At 38.5% G+C, this 20,419-nt stretch overlaps 1 protein-coding gene across 3 annotated transcripts in view; it reads right to left on the bottom strand.

Moving 5' to 3' along the window:
- Positions 1–519: 519 nt before the first annotated feature.
- The window catches only part of col7a1l (collagen type VII alpha 1-like), a 60,262-nt gene continuing 40,362 nt past the window's right edge, over positions 520–20,419 (bottom strand). For all 3 annotated transcript variants that reach the window (XM_067582247.1, XM_067582249.1, XM_067582248.1), the window contains 34 exons: positions 19,192–19,236; positions 18,945–19,046; positions 18,509–18,559; positions 17,072–17,125; positions 16,939–16,992; positions 16,759–16,797; positions 16,138–16,659; positions 15,943–15,978; positions 14,219–14,245; positions 14,038–14,097; positions 13,583–13,708; positions 13,285–13,356; positions 13,120–13,155; positions 12,565–12,624; positions 12,272–12,316; positions 12,136–12,171; positions 10,505–10,540; positions 10,210–10,266; positions 10,034–10,105; positions 9,696–9,767; positions 9,557–9,592; positions 9,379–9,459; positions 9,247–9,300; positions 9,111–9,164; positions 8,925–8,987; positions 8,752–8,814; positions 8,428–8,544; positions 6,690–6,767; positions 5,909–5,962; positions 5,767–5,815; positions 4,545–4,769; positions 2,060–2,131; positions 1,000–1,173; positions 520–795 (listed from right to left, as the gene is read on the bottom strand). In XM_067582247.1, the coding sequence (XP_067438348.1) occupies positions 776–795; positions 1,000–1,173; positions 2,060–2,131; positions 4,545–4,769; positions 5,767–5,815; positions 5,909–5,962; positions 6,690–6,767; positions 8,428–8,544; positions 8,752–8,814; positions 8,925–8,987; positions 9,111–9,164; positions 9,247–9,300; positions 9,379–9,459; positions 9,557–9,592; positions 9,696–9,767; positions 10,034–10,105; positions 10,210–10,266; positions 10,505–10,540; positions 12,136–12,171; positions 12,272–12,316; positions 12,565–12,624; positions 13,120–13,155; positions 13,285–13,356; positions 13,583–13,708; positions 14,038–14,097; positions 14,219–14,245; positions 15,943–15,978; positions 16,138–16,659; positions 16,759–16,797; positions 16,939–16,992; positions 17,072–17,125; positions 18,509–18,559; positions 18,945–19,046; positions 19,192–19,236 (2,742 nt within the window). In that variant the 3' untranslated portion in view covers positions 520–775. The remainder of the gene's footprint in view (positions 796–999; positions 1,174–2,059; positions 2,132–4,544; positions 4,770–5,766; positions 5,816–5,908; positions 5,963–6,689; positions 6,768–8,427; positions 8,545–8,751; positions 8,815–8,924; positions 8,988–9,110; positions 9,165–9,246; positions 9,301–9,378; positions 9,460–9,556; positions 9,593–9,695; positions 9,768–10,033; positions 10,106–10,209; positions 10,267–10,504; positions 10,541–12,135; positions 12,172–12,271; positions 12,317–12,564; positions 12,625–13,119; positions 13,156–13,284; positions 13,357–13,582; positions 13,709–14,037; positions 14,098–14,218; positions 14,246–15,942; positions 15,979–16,137; positions 16,660–16,758; positions 16,798–16,938; positions 16,993–17,071; positions 17,126–18,508; positions 18,560–18,944; positions 19,047–19,191; positions 19,237–20,419) is intronic.

The following is a 20,419-nucleotide window of genomic DNA, read 5'->3' as shown; positions in this document are numbered from 1 at the left end:
ATTTAGCAGACCAGGTGGTGCTGAATGTTGCACTTGCATAGCAGCAGATACTAAATTTTAACACTATAAACGGAGTAAGCACAACAAGTAAATAAAAAAACGAATACAACGGGATTCTCTTCAAAACATCAACCAGTGACAACTTGAGAATCTGAGCTGTGTCGTGTATTTTCACATGTCACACTGCCAGAAGAGAAAAAAACCTCCAACGCGTGCTGCCCCCACACCAACACCCACGCAGGAATCCCCTGCTACTGCTGCGTCGGTCTGATGGAGAGTCCTGCGTGATCTCCCTTACTGGGCCCCTGTTGGCCCCTCATCTGGCTCCCAGCCTGACCCATAACACCCCCTGCCAAATGAACATATGTAGTGTTGGAGGTGGCAGCAGGCAATCAGCTACCAGATTCTTATTTTTCGTACCACACAGGATGCGGAGCGATTGACAAAACATAAGAAAGGTGACGTGATGTAAAGCGTGAGAGCAGAGGAGTGAAGAGCAAGGCACGACAACGACATCACAAAAGTTAAGACGGATTTAATTTTTCAGTAGTGTTGATATTCATCACTTTGGACATTCAAAAACTCACTCTAATGTCAGTTATATTTTCAGAAATACACCTGTTTTTAACACTCACATTTTAATTTCCGACTTATTGTTCGTACAACAAATTTGAAAAAAAGCCAGAAATATATAAATAAGAACAATATACAGTAAAACATCACATTTTACACAATCATGTACACACATTTGCATCTTGTTTTGGGGTTGCTGGCTTCATCTCCGGGGTTCAGTGCCTGTGAAAATCCAATGAAGTGTTAAATCACTATGATAAAGGTCAACAAGAATGTTGTATAGTCTTAATGACCATATTTGCATCTACAGTTTCCTCCCTTTCATACTGTACTGTTCAACCAAAACCTCTTTGAAGCATGATTTCTTACTGATCGGATTAGCTGTTACAATGTGTATTATGTAGGTGATATGATTGGCACCCCTACCTGTTTTCTCCATCACACACCAACTCTGGCACTCTTGTCTTGAGGAGAATCGGTTTTGGTTGCCGCCACAGCCCCCGTACACAAACGGCCTGCACTCCCCTGAGTGAGAGTGAAAGTACCAGAGCAGCACATATTCTGAACAGGCACCTTCTGACATGGGCTCCAGGCAGCGGTCTGCAGCATGTGGGTGAAAAAACAGTTAAAATATAAAAGTTAATTATACAGGACATCCTAATGGTTTTGTTTCAGACACTGACCATGTAATTGCAGTGTCCCCGGTTTGAGTCGAGCTGGGGGCATTTGCTGTTTGTCATCCCCTCTCTCTCCCCTCTCTACTGTGCCCTCTTTAATATAGACAGAAAACGTCCGTATAAAAATTTTTTTTTTTAAAAAGGTTATAGCTACATTAGAAATTGAGATGCTGTAGATTTTCCCTATTTCTTCTTTTTACCAAATTCAAGGTGTTGGACATACTGCAAAAATACTCTGAAAACATTTGCAGCATGTCCAAGGAGTGTGTTCACTGATATCAACTTAAGAATACTTAGAAGACAATATATTTATCTATAAGTGGGGTCATAAAGACTCCAGGAGATAATAAGTCTAAGAAGGTTTCACAAAGGAAATGATAAAGACCTGCTGTACCTGCGGGTCGAAGAATTTGTGTAAAAGCAATTATTTCCTCTTTGCTGTCTTATTGTGAGTTAGATGTGAAGAAAACGGCTAACCCAGCTCACTCTAAAGTGCCTTTCAACAACTCCAAATTTGTCTTATTCACTCGTTGTATGTGTGTATTAACATGTATAAAAATAGAAAACTAGATATGGTTTATGCATTATGTAGTTTCTGCATTAGAGCTTTTCTTGACCAACAGCAGCCAGACCAAAAAGATGTTAGTTAACAATTTCAAGCAACTCATTACTCATAGGCTATATGAAAATATTGGGGGAAACAGACACACACACAAAATTAACAAGAGTGATATACGGGGTGAGTAAACAAGGGAAGGAAGAGGGGAGGAAAAAAGATAAGAAGGAAATCTGTCGTTTTGGCCACTCACCAGCAGTGTCTGTTCCAAAAACCCTTCTTTTTTTCCTCTGGCCCCACTTCATAGTCCCTTCCTCAAGAGAGTCTGAAGACCAGAAAGAAGAAACAGTCACCTTTACTAGACCAACATTTGACATTTTGACTATTCAGTCAATAGCCATATACTGAAGTTTTCATTCAAAGACTTTTTGAGATCTTACACAAGCTCTCTGTAAATCTGCAACACAAATTACAAAATTCATAGCACGCTGACGTTGAAGCCAGGGGTGGAAGCAAAAACAAAAAAAAATCTTAAAAAAATAATTGACAGAGCTGGAATGAAAGGTGTACAGGTACACGTCAGTGAGCACTTTTTTCTGTATCTTTCTTCTAGGAAGACACTCTGTTGATTTCTTTTCATCTGATTTGATCAAGCAACATGCCTCATTTTCAGAAAATGGAAAACAAACACTCTGTTCCGTCAGAGACACTAACGTCAAGGAATTGACCATTTACAGCCATTTATACAAGTATAGTAGAGTAGCACACAGCAGAAAAAGGTTCTGCTCTTTGAGGGAGCTCTCAAGCAATCTGAGAAACAACAAAGATTTTGCCTTAACAAACATATACGTGACCATTACAACTTAGCTAAATCGCAGAGTAAAGAAGTGTCAGGTTATAATGGCCTCGCTGTACACCTGCAGGAACATGACTGGGCGTCACTAGTCAAGCTGACAGGCACACAGCTGGAAAATGAGCGAGTGGCTGTGAGGCATGAATGAATCGGCTAATAGAAGCATGACGTCAGCACTCTGCCTGAACAAACACTATGCTTCATTCATTTGATTAAATTACATATGAAACTCACACTTTACTGGGCAAGAATTTCCGCCTCCTTTAATGTGCTATTTCACAAAGCGCTTTCCCATTCCTCATAAAACATTTTGAGTATTTCACACTTTAGCACTGATTCAAAGTATATCAGAGTTTCATTGTTTAGGGCTCAGTGTGGACAATGGGATTGAATTTGTCTGTTCTAAAGAGCAAGCAGAAGAAAGAGCTGATAATAATCCTTGAAAACAGCGAGTGTGTATTAATATGAATGATACTCAGACTTGGAGGTAAAATTCAGAGCAGAAGCTGGTAGATTTGGAAATCTTTATTTTATAAATGGCCTTGTCTATTTAGAGTTATTCTTCTTATTGAGTGTGCCATACTGTGTTTGTGCATATTTACTATATTGTACACAAAACGAGCTAAATGTCACTGTTTCACATCTAATGCTGCGTAATTTGTGAATAAACATGCTGACATTGACAATGGGCAATGACAGTCTCACTCTTTGATGATTTTCCTGGTTTTAATTCCTGAAGCAAGAATTACAATAAATTGGGATGCAGAAAGATATTCTTACCCGCGGGCTATATGCACTAATGAGCTTCATGAAATATTGCGTGATCTCTTGCTACATGTTGACCCTTTGTTTAACTCTTTTTGTGTTTTGTCTTCATGCTGATGTAACAGCCACAGTCTGAGAGCTGCAACTCTTAGAGTTTTGCTGTGTAATTGTCCCCCTCAGATCCCTCTGCTCAATATGTATCGACTGCACATAGCAAACTGACTTGAATTTCTCTACAGTGTTGACCTTAAAGTGTGTAAAACCATATATAGTTGTAGTCAGTGACGCAACCTTTAGGTTTACCTTGCAACACTTACATTTCTTTTTTTTGTTGTTGTTGTTGTTGTTTTTTTACCATGGCTCCGGAAAATTTAAATTCATGATCTCTGGAGCCCATTTCACAAAAACAATTTTACATTACAAGCAGATTGCAAATGGTGGCAAACACACAAATCATTGTCACTTGAAAATTACACAATTACAGCGGTCTACAGTCCTCTCATATGCTCATGCATGAGCACAGGTGTGGTTTTATTTGATTAGTTTAACATGTCAAACTTTGGTGAAACATGCCGCTGGCTGTCAGGTGTCCATCTGGGATGCAGGTAAACTGTTGATTGTAACTGTGTTTGAGGTGTCCCAGTTTGTTGTGTGTAGTGTTGTTGCAGGCTGACCTAATGATGGTGCTATTGAGCACAACTGAATGGTCTGACACACATCATCCTAAATTATATTAATCATAAAAATAATAATGTTATAACTCATGAATATCAAAGTGCAGTGTATAAAGCTACAGGTAACCACAGCAACATGTTTCAGGCTAAGTTACCAGTGTTAAATCTAATCAAACCAAGAATTAAATTGACTATGAAAGAATACAAAAGTGACCAAGATGTAAACATGACAATGCACTATGAGGTGTCCCAAAATAAGAAAAACTGCCTTCATCACAGCTGTTCCACATAAGTTTGAAAAAAAAAAAAAAAAAAATGTTGCCGGGACAACTGAGTCATTTTGAAAATCATATTTTAGGCTCGGCTGTGTGTTTGGCCAGAGGCGTGGACCCTGATGATAGTTCCTTGTGTCACGTGTATAAGTTACATAAGACTATTATTATTACCAGTGCGGTTTGGTAGGATCCCTTTTTCTCCCAGGATCACCGGGGCAGGACTGGTCATTTCTCCATATTCTTCCTCTTCCACTTCTTCACCTTCTTCTTCCACCTCTTCCTCGTTGAGGTCATGAGAAAGGGATGTTACTACATCTTCTGGCTTATTTTTATTGTCAGTCACCTTGGTTGTTCCATCAGGATCCACAGACTTCACCATGAACTTGTATTCCAACCCTGTAATGATCCAAACATATTCACATATTTAAATTTTATACTATACTTTCATTGCATCAACATACTTTTGAAATAAAGGATTCAGTGACAGACGTTTGTGTCTGACACAAGTAAATAACAATTTTAAGTGTTTTCAACGTGGACTTTAGTTTCTTAGTTTGTGCCATCATGACCAAGACTTCATTGTAGAGCTCTTCCAGCAGCAGTGAGACCCTAAAAGTGATTAAAAACACATCTTTTCACCAAATATATTGTGGTATAAGACATGTGGCTGAAATCATATATATTCTTCACAAATATGAATATATCTTCAATCAATCTCCCCTACAAAAGGTAAATAAAAGTGTCTGAAAAGCAACAGTGTGTCACCACAAACAGTAAACAGCAGGGACTCTAGCTTTATCAAAGATTTACTGTTTACTTACTGCATAAAAGGTGAGAAATACCTGTTGGAGTTCATTTAGAGATGATTTAAAATCATGCAATAAATTATATGATACAAATGATTATGGATATCGGCTTTCAAACAAGCTTATTACCTAAGAAAACTCGACACTGAAGTAAATTATGAGTAAGTTCTCGTAATGGCAGAAAGGTAAACGATAAGCAGAACCATCCTGTAAGTGTTTTGTAAGTGTGGTGGATTCTTGGTGAGGCGTCCTACTTAATGGCAGTCTCGTGTTTGTGAATGGCTCTACTGTTGCTGGCACCATGGTGTGTGTTCCTCTGAGAGAACATAACAGATGGCACAACACACACGGGTGCCATGCTGCTGCCACAGGAGCTCTACAACAAACACTCTCTCTCTCACACACACACACACACACACATACACACACACACTTACAGAATATGAAGGTCTATCTGGAGGCACACGTTTATTCACTCTTGGATAAATGTACATACACACACATAGAGGGTTCAAAATGTCCAAGTAACATGACACCAACCAAACACACACATACGCATAACCTTTCTCTCTCTCTTTCACACTTACCACACTTTTCTACAACCTCCTGGGTGACCAGCTCCTTCACTTCGTCAGCCTTGACACAGAGAAGGACAATAATCAAAGTCATTTCATTAACTTCCCAATTTTGCAAACTCTGTATGTATATGTGTGTGTGTTAAACACATACTGAGAGTCCAGGCTCTCCCTTGTCCCCCTTTGCTCCTCCAGTCCCCAATGCACCCTGCAGGAAAAACACAAATTTATACCACCAACAACTTTACAGTTTTTGTTTACTCTCACCGATCTAATAGTGCCATTTCCAGTCAGTAGCTGTTTTCAGCAAAAAAGTAACAAGCTGGTGAACATAGTAAAGCATTTAGCAGGCAGATATTTCCCTCAAGAGTTGTCAGAGACTAAAATAGAGCTAAAAGTAGAGTGAATATTGGACTTACATTAACCAGGTGACCAAAAACATGACTCCAAATGAATGATAATGTTGCTCCATGTTTGCTGGATTTGTAAATAGGCAACTATTTACTTCCACATGCACCATATCAACTTTATAAGGTTATAATATGTCATTGTTGTGTTAACAGCTTATGTCCACTGTTCCCAGGTGGCAAAAAAAGTCTGTTAATGCAGCTTGAAACAACATTTCAAGTTGGCAACATATTCCACGAGTCCCTGCCAGTTCATGTTCATGCTGTAGTCGAATGCTCATAAAATAATTGTTATCTTATGTAATGAAAAAAGTGCTTTTTTAATCTTACATAAGAACAGAAAACCCAACACAACATTCTTTAACTTTTCAGAAAAACGCTAAATAAAAACCATCTATGGTAAGATCCACTGAGTTACAGAAGCGAAGCCTCGAGAGGCTCTCTAGGAGAGCTGATGGGACATCTGCTTTCTATTCTATTAGTGTGTTTAAAGAAGTGAATGGGTGTGTGTTCCTAAATGACTCTCACACTTTCTCCTCTTTGTCCAGGAGTCCCAGGTGCTCCCCTCTGACAAGGCTTCAATCTGCCTCTTCTGCCCCTCTCTCCCTGTTTGACATTAAAAAAAAAAGTGCACACAAAGAAAACACATTACAAGTTTCTTTTAATCTTCCACACAGAACTTTTATGCTAACAAGAAAAGAACGCATTGCAGCACAACTCATCCCTGCTCATCCATCTTTCCTCTAAACAGTACGAACGACAGACTCCTCCCAATTAGGTCCGTCCTCGGAATATCCTCATTAGAGGTTTCCAGCCACTCTCTGTCGACACTGAGAGTCTAGTAATTGTAGCTGAAAGGCGCTAATTGAGTAAGATATTACTTGAAAGCTGCAGACAGAAATAGACCTCTGTGTGTGTGTGTGTGTGTGTGTGTGTGTGTGTGTGTGTGTGTGTGTGTGTGTGTGTGTGTGTGTGTGTGTGTTAATTAAGGGCATGTCTCTGCTGTATTCACTGCTGCAGTATACAGAGCGCATGCTGCCATTCTGTCTGAGCTAGACGCAGACGTGGTGATGACTGTAATCAAGCTCAGCTCATTCTTCTGTCCGCTGTGTTGTCACACTTTCAGTCTTTTCTCTTGTAAGTTGGACTTTTTGTACTGTATGTTTTATTTAAAGTGACATAGTTGAATTAGTTTCTAGCTATTTATGCCCCATCAGTGATTAATAATGACCTCAGTGTGTTGCAAGACCTCACTACAGACTCATTTGTCCTGTAAGTATCTCAAAAGCAGATCAAGACTCTGATACCACATATAATTTATATGTAACTTACCCTCAGGACAAATACTGTATATATAACTTTATAGTTGCTTCTGATTCAGCTCCATGGCTTTTCTGTGCTGTAGGACTGCTGTCACTATACTATGACTGCACAATTCCGTTTCGGTAGTGGTAATTAGGCTTGTGATCGGGTGAATATACTTCATTAAAAACACAGACACAGTTATTCCTCTATACACTTCAACTACACTACTGGTTTGCGTCATCCAGTCAGACTGGTCAGGGTTGTTAATACCTTTTTTAGGCCCATCATTTCATGGTCACAACTCGTGAAAACAAATTGGAATGTTTATATTTTATTCCTACCTGTTATCTTGAGATAAAGGTTTAATCATGTTCTCAAGATATCAAACACTGTTTTCATCAAATCATGACTTAAATATGCCATTATATATTATAAATATGCCCTTGTTTTTAACTTTGACTTCTTCTCGGAGAGTTAGATGAGAAGATCGATATCGTTCTCTTCTGTGAGAGTGGTATTAATCTTCTCATCTAACTCTTGGCAAGAAAGTGTAGTTCCCAAAATGTCCAACTATTTCTTTAAGAGTCTATCTTTGTCATCTCAGCCTGACAGATCTGACAATGTCAGGAGAAATCACCGATCAACAGTTTTACTGTAATGAGGATCCGACAGGCAGACATGACATTGCCTACCAATTAGAGGGACAACATTCAAATACGTCCTTGTCAGAAGAGAACAGCTAGACAACTATTAATTTTTCATCTTGAGAAAATTGAGCAGTGAAGTTGTGATTATGAGAACAGGTTGATATTTTTGATACAATGAGATAATTAAGCTGTAATATTTATAACTTTTGTTCCATTTTTCTTTCCATTTATCTGCATTATAATGTATTATCACTGCAGAATGAAGATAAAAAGTCAGCAACATATATCCCCAATAGGGAGCAGGTATATTGTACCTTTGGTCCTGTGTCCCCACGGGGTCCTGGGGCTCCTGGTGCTCCCTCATCCCCATCCCTTCCTGGATTCCCTTCTGACCCCTTAAACCCTGGGAAACCTGGGAAACCTGCTGTACCCTGCATGGAGCAAGAACAACATTAGGAGTAAATTAAACACACTATGGTTCTTTTCTTTGCAGGAGTAAATACAAATACATTTTCCTGGTGTTTTAACACAACCTAAACATAAAAAAGATTATAGAAAAAGACAAAACAGTGAATTTTAATTTCAGTTTTTACTGGAAATTAAACAAAATACAACTGTGATTAATAATAATCACTGACCTTATCCCCTTTCTCTCCTGGCTCACCATCAACACCATTAATACCTCCTTCTCCTTTGTCACCCTAAAGTGGACACATAATGGGAAAATGCAAATGAAAATAAATATGTCACATTTGTTTATGTTTGATAAAGAGACAAAGAGAAATGTTTGTGAACATGTATGTGGATGTACCTTGCGCCCTGTGACTCCATTCAGTCCAGGTATGCCAGGGGTGCCAGGAATCCCTGTATCTCCCTGTTTTGCAAAGACACGATGTTGATATGTCACATAAACAGAATGATCAGGATTTATGACAGGACTTCTTGATAACGTATAACTCTGCTTTAGTCTGATCAGATGACCTGATTCAGGCCTAACCTTTTCTCCATCCAGGCCTGGACTCCCAATGCGTCCTGGTAAACCTCTAAATCCCTGTGAAAGCATATAACAATATAATTATTTAAGGATTTACAGATATCAAAACAAGCACAACGGTTGAGTCTGCTCAAGTAACCTTCTCTCCCTTTTCCCCTTTTTCTCCTGGTAAGCCTGGTTCTCCTGAGTCACCCTGTACAAACAAAAACAAAACTAAGTAATATGATGGTGAACGAGCTAATGATCAGTTGTATTTAGCTTTCCACTGTACCTGATTGCCCTTCTGGCCGTCCAATCCTATGTCTCCTTTGTCCCCTTTGGCTCCATCTACTCCATGAGCCCCATTGCGGCCCTTAAAATCACATCATACATATTATTTCATTTCCTGATTGTAATACTGAATTTTGGCTCCTGTATGATTGTTTGTTTGTTTGTTTTTGTGGTTTTACCTTTACTCCATTGAGTCCTGGCTCCCCTGGATCTCCCTGTAGGAAAAGAAAATAAATTCACCCACAGTACTCCAAAAAAAGTATTGAATGATCAAAGTAATGCTGCAGTGTGAAGAAATTACAATAAACTCTTACTAACCTTCTGGCCTACTGGTCCTCGTGCTCCAAACCGTCCCAACGCACCCTTAGTGCCTGCATCACCCTTAACGCCCTTTCAAAAATAATTTAAAATACTCTCAGTAATAATACCATTTATTGTGGTTTAGGTGACAAAATTCAGTGCCACTGATGATCATCTAAGCACCAAACAAGCTGTTAATTGTGTATCAGAGATTTTAATATGACTGCTGTAACATCACTGTTGAGATGCCCTTAAACGTGGCACCGAACCATTATCTTTTCCAAGGAAACTTCACTGCAAAAAGATGCTGAAGTTGTCCTGTGAACAGCTTGATTCTTTGCGTTAAGATGTATTACCTTGAATCCAGGGGGACCATCTTCACCCTTTTCTCCTTTATCTCCATCAAAACCTGGTGGGCCTCGTTCACCCTGAAACAAACCAAAATGGTAAAATAAATACTTAATTCACATTATGTTACTTGCACAGCAATTGTTGGAGGAATAGAATGACAACAACTTGTGTAAGATCTCACCGCGTCCCCTTTGAAACCCTTAACCCCACGGGGTCCTTGCATTTGAAGCACACTTCCCTGTAGAAAGGAATTAAACTGTGAATTCAAGGTGCAAATCAATGTAATTCGTAACAAATAACAAAGCAATTAATATGGATTTATGTTTACTTTTTGTGTGTTTGTGTTTGGGCTTGTATGATATTCAATACTGTATGTGAAGCCATTTGTTCTGCATGATTTATCTGTAATGTATAATTGCCACAGCTAAATAAACCAATTGTGATTCACCAACAGACCAACATGCAAATCATCATACCCGTTCTCCTCTAACTCCAGGTAACCCGCGGTCACCCTGGAAAGAAAGATCCTTTTTAAAATAACTCTCCAAACATGATTCAATCATTTCCAGATGTCAACAAAAACTACACAGATTACTTCATATCTCTTGCTGCAGTGCTGTTCACAGAATTTTATCAAATCCTTTCACGTTATAACCAAATCCAGTCCAGTATAATCTACCTTTGATAAAATGTCATGAAAGATTGGTTTACACAACCCGGCCAAGGTTTAGTGGTATTTGAAAGGAATGATAAATAAATCATACAAGGACACTTGAGTAGAGAGCAGACAAATAAATATGAAGGCAATCTGACTGACAACTGACATCACTCCTATCAACGCAACCTGAACCCACTGACACTTCACAATGAATGGGAAATTGCTATCTTAGAAATGAAAGCACTCTGTAGGAATATCTAGACGTTCAAATGTCAACGTTGGCCTCTCAAACACCACACCTCACTGTTGATGAAAACGACCACTACAGTGAGTCAATATTAAAGATTAAGTACATGCAGGCAGGCAGAAAAGGTCAAGAAGTTCATTGATGCTCAGGATTGGCAGCACCTTCATGCTTGTGGTGCATAGTGTAGTTGAGATTTTACAGAAACTGCTGTGTAAATAGAAAAAAAACATCACAATTTGGTGATGAAGGAGGTCAGAGAATAGCAAGAATGGTTGTATGTGGCCTGGTTCATCACATTGGATTTCCATTACAACACACAGGCACTTAGATCTGAAGCTGACACAGACAAAATGAGTCCAAACATCTATCATCTTTCATCTCTGCTGTCAACTGTTCGGGCTGGTTTTACTGATGTAACAGTCTGGGAAACACTTTCTTGACATACAGTATAGTTCCCTTGATAAAAATGGCGCATCGTTTAACGAAACATTGCTGTTGACCAGATGCATCCTTTCAGAGCTACAATTGTCTCTCGTGCAAAAGCAAAATTTCAGCAGAAAAAACATGGAAGACATTTTTATTTACTTCAACACCCTTGTGAGGTTCACACATGTCAGTTTAATAGAGTACGTTTGGGTGATGTGTAACAGGTGGTTTGTAAGCATCAATAAGGCCCCCCGCTCACTTTGACATGAAGTGTGGAGGATTTACTTAAATGAAGACAACCTTTTTGTAATTTATTGTGTTTCACTCCTTTGTACTGCTACCTTTTGTTTAACCTCTTAATTTATATTTCGACACCTGCTGAGACGACTTGTCTGTAACAAGGTATAAAGTACTGTAGGTATCAAGGCCAGTGAGAGATCCTCTCTGCTCTCTCCATCTTAACATTTAGAGCAACCTTTTGTACAAGTTTTTTGTCTTGTTCTTCAAAATAATTTTTGCATCCTGAAGAAGAGAGTTTTTGAGGAATTTCCTAAACAAATGACTTCCAAAGTCTTGTTTGCTGCAATCAGGGAATTCAAATTTGCATGTTTTGATTTAAGGCGGAATATTTGCAAAATTACACAAAAATTACAATTTCACTTATGATATTTTCAAGTGAAGGAATCATATGAAAATGATAATTAAAATAAAATGAAACTGCATTATCAGCAAAGATTTTATACGGTGTCGGTGTCAGTTATGGGAAAACACCTCACCTTTTCACCTTTGCTGCCACGCAAACCTTTTGGACCCTAGAACATGAGGGAAGGTAGAAGAAAAAGATTTTATCTTAAAGTGTACATAAGTGGAACTTAAATGCTCTCAAGTGATATTCCATAATGACATACTTACTATATTTCCTGGAGCTCCTTTAACACCTGGAGTCCCTGTATCACCCTGAAATAAAACACATATTCAGCATAATACACTAGCATCACTAAACATACTGGTTACATTAAGTTTTAATGGGTAGTGTGAGTATAACTAGCTATAGATTTGTTTTGCTTTAAAAATGCAAAACATCAGAGCTGGAGAACAATGATGAGAGAAAAACAAAACCAGATGGAGAGATATTGTAATTGTCCCAGTAGATATTTCCCGATCCTGATGTCATTTTAATGGATGTTGTCTGAAGCTGAACTCACCCTTCTGCCAGGAAAACCAGATAACCCCCTGCCACCAGGCTCTCCAGGAATACTGTCACCCTGATGATGAGAATAAGGGAGTCATAATTAACATTTTATACATTGCACATTGTTAGAAGTAACAAACACAATTGTAAAATGATGATGATATAAACACAGTATGTGGCTGCTGCAAACATCAACATCAATACTTATAATTTGATCTAGGACTCTTGTACCGAGCAAAACACCATTAGTTCTAAGTGAGATATCATGATGTGGCTTACTCTTGATCTTAGAAAAACAAATTCTCAACACAAAGGTGGAGCTTGCGAGGTGTTTCTCTCGCCATCCTTGAACAGAAACTCGGGTTATAATAATATAATCTTCCCCTATCACGACTTTGTGACAGAAATTCTATAAATGTGATAACAACAAAATAATCTCCTTGACATCTGAGCAACTCCAGCAACTCCATTCACTGAGAAAAAATATGTGGATGAAAGCTTAGGGGACAAAAAAAATTAAGTGAGATTTGAGAATCTCTTTTAGGTAAAATCATGTAAAATCTTGTACCTTTTCTCCTTTTACTCCAGACACACCAGGAGGACCCTTTATTAGAGAGATGCAGTGGTTGCAAAAGAAAGTATGGTTAACCTTCATTCCGGTTGGCAATCAATCAGGTATGAAAATGTAAAGATAAAATAAATTTTAAAAAAGTTAAAGAGGTGTATTGCTTACATGAGGTCCTGGTGCTCCTCGAAGTCCAGGAGCTCCTGGTGATCCATTTCTACCCCGTTTACCCCTCTCTCCCTGCATCAACACACAAAAAAACTTACCTTACACCACTTTTCATGTAGTGAAGTAATATAGTTTCTTTCAAACCAAATGGTACAACCTTCTCTACACCTGTTTCTCCACCTTATTCTACTTCAATTCACACTTAAACAGCATCTATTTACATACTTCCACTGTCTTGTTCTGTCCCTGATCAAAGAGAGTTTGATGGCAACTTGTAAGATGATATATGATGATGTACCTCTCTACCTGGATTTCCTGGGTCACCATGGAGACCCCTAAGGCCTGGGATGCCCTGGATGCCAGGGTTACCACGGATACCCTGGATGCCCTGAGCACCTGGAGGTCCTGGCTCACCTGGTTCTCCCTGAGGTAACACATGGATTAAAAAAATAAAAGACAGAGAAAGATAAGGGAAAAATGAAAAGTTTGGCAGAAACACTGTTAAAGGTCACTTGTTTCATGTAATGTAATTATTCAGCTCCTCTATTGCATTTGAATAATTGCTTTCAAATTAAGTCCTTGATGTCAATTCAATTCAAATCAATTTATATGCTCATACACAATTTCAAATGAGCAAGTGAATCACTGAGCCAATTAAATTCCCCACATTAAAACTGTGATGAGAAACAAAGTCAATCAAAGTGACGTCATTTTTTACAGTGACTTTTTTTTTTTTTTTACAGTGAATTTTACCTTCTGTCCTGGAGGACCAGCCTGGCCTTCTGGCCCCCTGTGGCCGATGCCAGGCTCTCCCTGAACACACAAAACAATGTTTCACTGTCATGCCTTTAAATTACAATCTAAATTCCCAATTTTTTCTGTCACAAACTAAAAGATTGTGGCAATCATGATTACAAATGAACCTTGTATATACCTTTTGCCCTTTTTCACCAATTTCACCCTGAAAAGTGGATAAAAAAGAGCACATATCAATTATAAAGCTCAGCATATCCTTTTTCGTGGGCCAAAATAAACCAACACAGAGGAATTTGAAATAAAAAAAAGTATAAGCAGACTTGTCAGCATGTTTAACAAGGGGAATTATTAATGTCTGCTTTAATCTACTGTCTCACAGTCAAACAGAAATAGAGCATGGGACATCAAAGGCCTGAGCTCGACTGGCTTTACTGACAGGCGAGACGGGAGAGAAGTTCTCCCTGAGCTCTGATGTCATTTACTGACGCAATGTGGGTAGGCGGGGAGAGCAACGATGATATTTTTATGAACCGGTGGCACATTTCATGTGACAACTGTCATTCTTGCTCTATGATCTTGGGATGATAATTACAATGCTTTTACTCAGGATATGCTTGAGGAAGACATTAGCAAATCTTGACAATAAGAAGATATGTTTCTGTTAAAAGGGTTGGTTCACCCAAATGACAAAACAAATTTTTCTCACTCATCTCTAGTGGTTTCTAGCCAAAGAGATAGTTGTGGGTTTATGCACACAGGTTTCAGGCTCTGAGATTCCTGCCTCCACCCCAGTATAATGGAGGAGAATGGCATTTTGTTTGTGGGGTTCAGCATTGAAAAATTACATTAAAAAAATTTAACAGCAAGTTTTCATTAGGACTAATTCTTCCATATAAAGTAACTAACTATTCACAGTAAGGTGGATCATTCAGTGTCTTGGTAACACCAATTCAGGCAAGACAAGATTGAACTTTTAGCTCCACTCGTGTCATGGCTTCAAGGGATGGCAGTGTCAGCCTGTCGATCAGTTGGCCACCACTTTGGTCCAGACTGAAATATCTCAACAACTATTGGAAGCAGTCAAATTTGGTACAGGGTGAATTGTAATAACTTTGGTGATCTGCTGACTTTTCTAGCGCCATTATCAGGTCAAAATCACATTAACATGGTAACAGGCTAAACTAACATGGCAAACATGGTAAACATTATAGTAAATTTTATGTTTTATTGCACATTATATGATGATTTAAGGGCTACACTATTTAGTAAAACATCCTCTATTTCTGATGAGATGTTTCTAGATGAATGATTTTAAGAAACTTGAGCTGTGTTTCGGGGGGGAGCCTGGTACAGAGGATAAAGTTCTTTTTTTGCAATGTTATGTAAGATGTGTTCTTGTTTATGTTTGACAAATGTTTCACCACTGCAACTGTATTTTGGTGTCTTGTAAATCCATGTGGGCTGGGTACTAACTAACTAATTAACTACATCTGCTCAACATCATCATTTTTTCATTGTCACTCAGCCTCTCAGAGCTGCTAGCATGGACGTAAGACTCTTTCTCTTGGCAAATGTGATTTTTCAAAGCTGTGAGCAACTCTCAATAAATTCCATTCACCATTATTTGGAATCACATTGTCAGAAATCTGACAGATATCTCAAAACCTGGAAAAATAAAACCAAAACTATCTGCAAGGTTAGATCCCACTAGGTATGGTAAGAGAGATTTTTTTTTCCATTTGAGTTGCCAAATTTGAATGATACTTTTCATTTAAATCTTGTCATTGTAGAGAAAAGAAACTAAAATCTTTTCCCTTCATAACCTTTTTTTGTTGGTACCTGGCTCTACAATGATAGCTATGCTTATAAGAGCTTTATCAGGTTTAAAACAGCTTTATTCACCTTTCGTCCTGGTTTTCCATTCTCACCCGGTTGTCCCTATTGCACAAGAAATATATAGTAAGTTAATAACTTTATATGATTAAATTGGACATGTAATCTATCTAATTTTTAACTGATAACAGGCAAAAAACATGTTGAAGAGTGTTTTGTTACAACGAGTGGGTTAATATCATATAGTGTACTATCTGCTCTTACCTTTAGGTAATAATACTCTGGAGGATATGGGTATGGCTGCCCAGTTTCTTCATCATAATCCCCCTCCCGCCGCCTCTCCATCTCTGCCCTCCTCCTCTCCCATTCTTCCCTCTCTCTCTCTAAGTCTCTCTCCCCCTCCTGCTCTGTCCTCTCCCTCTCCAGTTCTCTCTCCATCTCCATTTTCTCTCTCTCCAGCTCCAATCGCTTCCTCTCCAGTTCCTCCTCCTCCCCTTCCCTCTCTCGATCTACATCCTCCTCAGTCTCCCAGTCGTAGTCTCCGCTCCTCTCCTCCTCGTCATAATCTGGATCAGGGCCTGATTCTTTAAATCCATCCTGTTCTACTGCTTTCTCTTTCTCCCTTTCCCACTCATCTACTTCTTCAGTCGTACCCTGTTCCACTTCTCCACCCTGTGTTTCTGTATCAATCTCTCTTTCTGTATCACTGTATCGCTGTCTCCCCCTCCGTTGTTGCCTCCCACTCTTGGTATGTGTTTGAAGGTCAGGATTTTCTTGCTTTTTCTTCTAAAAAACAAGGTTCATGACACAAACCACATAAGCCAACCCATCTTTCTTTGAAAATATACTTATAATTATTATCTACATCATTGATTACAGACTTACATTCAAGCTGTTGTAACCTTGAGCTCCAGAGGACACATACTGAAATTACAATGAAGAGGTAAATCTCAAATGCAGTTCACAGTGAGCATGAAATTGCATATTTTATTTGAGTGCAATTTGAGCCACATGTATGAAGTCTTAATTTTTAAAGACTGGAAACATCTAGTGTAAAAATATTACTTTTTGTGCCTCCATGAACCGATTTCTTCCACCTGGGGCACCTGGCATGAACACCTAAAATATAAAAATTATTACTACTACCATTTTTATTATTATCATTAATCTATCTTCTACAAAACCAGGTGAAACTTACCATAGAATAGGGCCAGGGGGCGCTCTTCTTGACCCTGATTTGGGATCGAGGGACCTGTCAAGTCCCCAAAACTGTCAATCAGCGTATTTCTATCTATTATGCTTTCTATTAAACAGTCGTGATACTGTGTGTGAATTGATGTGTATTATACTAAAAATGTAAGAAATAAAGACACAGACTTGCTTAGAAAGTCATTTTAACATTTTTTTTACTGAAGGATACATGCACAGAGAGGTTAAACACAGACAAAACAATGTAATAACTGAGAAAATGTTCACCAGTGAAAAGTTTTTGATCTGGCTACAAAATTGTTTATAGTATTTCAATATTGAGAATAATATCACAGGCATTCAAAAATACTTGGTGAGGTAAAACATCACATTTGTCTGCTTTTCAATAAATAAAAAGTTCAGTACAACTTGACACAAGGTAATATGCATTAAAAATTGTGGCACATCTTTGAGCAAGGTTTGCATTTTATCTAATGTGATGTTTATTACACAGAAATATTTGTCTTAATAAATAAATTAGGAGCCATAGACAAGGGAAGTAAAGTAAAGGCTACACTTAGAGTTTACATTACACAAACTGAAGAATGACTATAACTTGGACATGAGGTCACAATTCTCATGTCTGTGGTGCCTGATTTTATATAGAGCTCTACTCATAAAAAAAAGCCCCAATACAAGCCCCAATACATGAATTTTGGCACGGCTTTGGCTTTGGGTGAGTGACATCGTCGCTGTGTGAAAAGAAGTCCCCCCTCATGAAACGTTGGTCAGGTTCAGGGCTCCTCACCAGCAATACAGTTCACAGTTTATTCACACTCTTCATGTAGAGCGTTTTCTTATGAAAGCTTACAACTCTATAGTCACAGTCTCTCTGGAATTAAGAGATGTCCTGTTTAAAAAAACGAGAGAGAGAAAGTATTAAAAGTAACTCTCTGGAATCTATTCTTAGTCAGTAAATCATTCGTGAAGAGTCGAACTCTGCTACTTATTCTGCTCATTCCCATTCAGTCAAGCTTTAGAGAAATCATGCTCAAAGCATGCTGCTCAAAAATGCTGCTCTATCTCATGCTTTGGTAATGTTTGTGGATTATAAAATCTGTGATGGTATGTTTCCATTCCCATAATAAAAACATGTGCACCCTTTTTCACTGGTGAAATTTTCACAGGAAGTAGAAAGAAGAAAAGGTCTTGAAAAATTATGCCAAGTGCTTATTTTATACCACTTAAATCATGGCTTATTTACAGAAATCTTAAGATTATGACATGTAGAAATCTGTGAAGAAGTGAAGTCTATCCTTCATTTTATTCAAGCACTTGTCCATCACTTTCAGACCTTTTGTGTTAAGTGTAAATAAAAGAGCTTTTCATTCCAAGGCATGCAAGGATCTTAAGAAACATTCAAGTGAGATTTAAGCCCGTATCTTACCTTATCTTCTTCTTCTGTGGTGGTGGGAGGTATAGGCAGTGACACTTCATCCTGTTCATGACAATAAAGAATAGATAACAACGTGACATTGAAAAAAACAACACACTAAAAGTTCACTGCTGCAGCTCCCTCCACCTCCCCAACCTCTTCTTTATGTGCTATATGTTTGGTATTGTTAATAGCAATGAGCCAACAAGGCAGTGAAGAAGAAAACTGCTATATAGCAAATATGGATAGGCGTATAAACATTGCACATGTAAAACATCCAAAAAGTTGGTTATGCAAATATTTTTTATGAGGAAGGAACTTTATGGATAGAAAAAGACTTTTCTTATAAATTACTGATCACCACAATAATGGCAGACACACCAAAAAATTTTATATTTGTGTTTCATTTCAATATGACTAATACATCACACAGTTTGTGTAGTTTTACCTGTGCATTTATGTCTCGGTCTGAGAGGGACGTCAGAGGATGACTGGAGATGCCTGCCAACGCTTCTAACTGGACGGGACTGTGTGATGTTAATTGTTCCCCCTACACAGATTAAACATCATAAATATGTCATTATTCTTGCAGAGGAAAAACAGGTACAGCTGAGCAGCACATAACTGAGCTCAGCTGTCTCTGCTCCTTTTCTATCAGAGCAATAGTGAATGAGTTTTTTGTTATTAATGCCCACCTTGTTTTCCAGTGGATGGAGGAATTCATCTGTTTGGTCTTGAAGCTGTGTATGATAAAAACATTAAATATATTTTACATTAAAAATGAATCATAACACTTTTACCCAACCTGGCTGAAACAGATGAGAGAATGCTCTTTGAAGTAAATTCACCTCCTGAGAGTTACCCGGGGAAAGTTCTGCCTGTTTTCAAAAAGAACAAATTAAAGGAAAAACCTGCATAAATGTGGACAAACATAATGAATGCAGATGCCTCCACACAGGTGCACAGCATGGTAGAATTAAACAATTAACATCCAATCCTGCTCTGTGGCATGTATAAAAATGCTGAGCAGGCCCAGTTGGTTCGGATTTTGTATCAATATGTCAAGAAGAAAAGATCTAAGTGACTTTGAAAGAGGGCTCATTGTTGGGGCACGGATGGCAGGAGCTTCGGTCACAAAGACTGCTCAACTGGTTAGTGTTTCAATAGGAATGGTGATGTCTGCATTTAGATATATGGGAAAGACATGAGTAAATAGGGTCAGATTTCATGACCGTCATGCTCGTGCATTGGTGTGATATGTAAGGAAAAACAGAAGAGCAACTCTTCCTCAGGTGATTGAGAATGTCAACACAGGACATGATCAGATTTTGTCAGCAAGAACAATCTGTTTACATTTACTAAAAAGGGATATTATAGTAGGGTTGGAGTGCATAAAGCCCTCATTACAAAGATGAATGCACATTTGAGAATTCATTGGTGAAAAAACCATAGACACTGATCTACAGAGATGTGGAAAAAGTGATATGGTCAGATGAGTCATCCTTCACCATATTCTCAACAAGTGGGTGAGTACATGTGTGCCATACACCAAGAGGCCTGAGTGTTTGACCCCTACAGTGAGGGGATCTGGTAGCTCTGTTATGCTGTGGGGGTATTTTGCTGGCATGGTTTGGGTCCACTTGTCCCCTTAGAGGGAAGGGTCACTGCAAATCAAATCAATACACCTATGGAAGATTTTGGAGTGATGTGAGCGCCCTCCACCACCATCATCATCACACTCTGTGCTGCCACACCTTCTCATTGCCTTGAATGAGAAAGTGTGTCCAAACTTTGTGCTGGCTCTATATATATAAATATAATAATTTCATCCTAACTTTTTAACACTCAAACCCACAGACTCTCCAGTGTGTGATGAGCAGATGCAGTGGGCTGTAATGACAAACTAATTTATTCTTAATAATT

Source organism: Thunnus thynnus, chromosome 23 (genome assembly GCF_963924715.1).
Source record: "Thunnus thynnus chromosome 23, fThuThy2.1, whole genome shotgun sequence".
NCBI classification, from domain to species: domain Eukaryota; kingdom Metazoa; phylum Chordata; class Actinopteri; order Scombriformes; family Scombridae; genus Thunnus; species Thunnus thynnus.
Note: the sequence above shows the minus strand (reverse complement) of the source record. Positions and strands in the feature narration are given on the sequence as shown.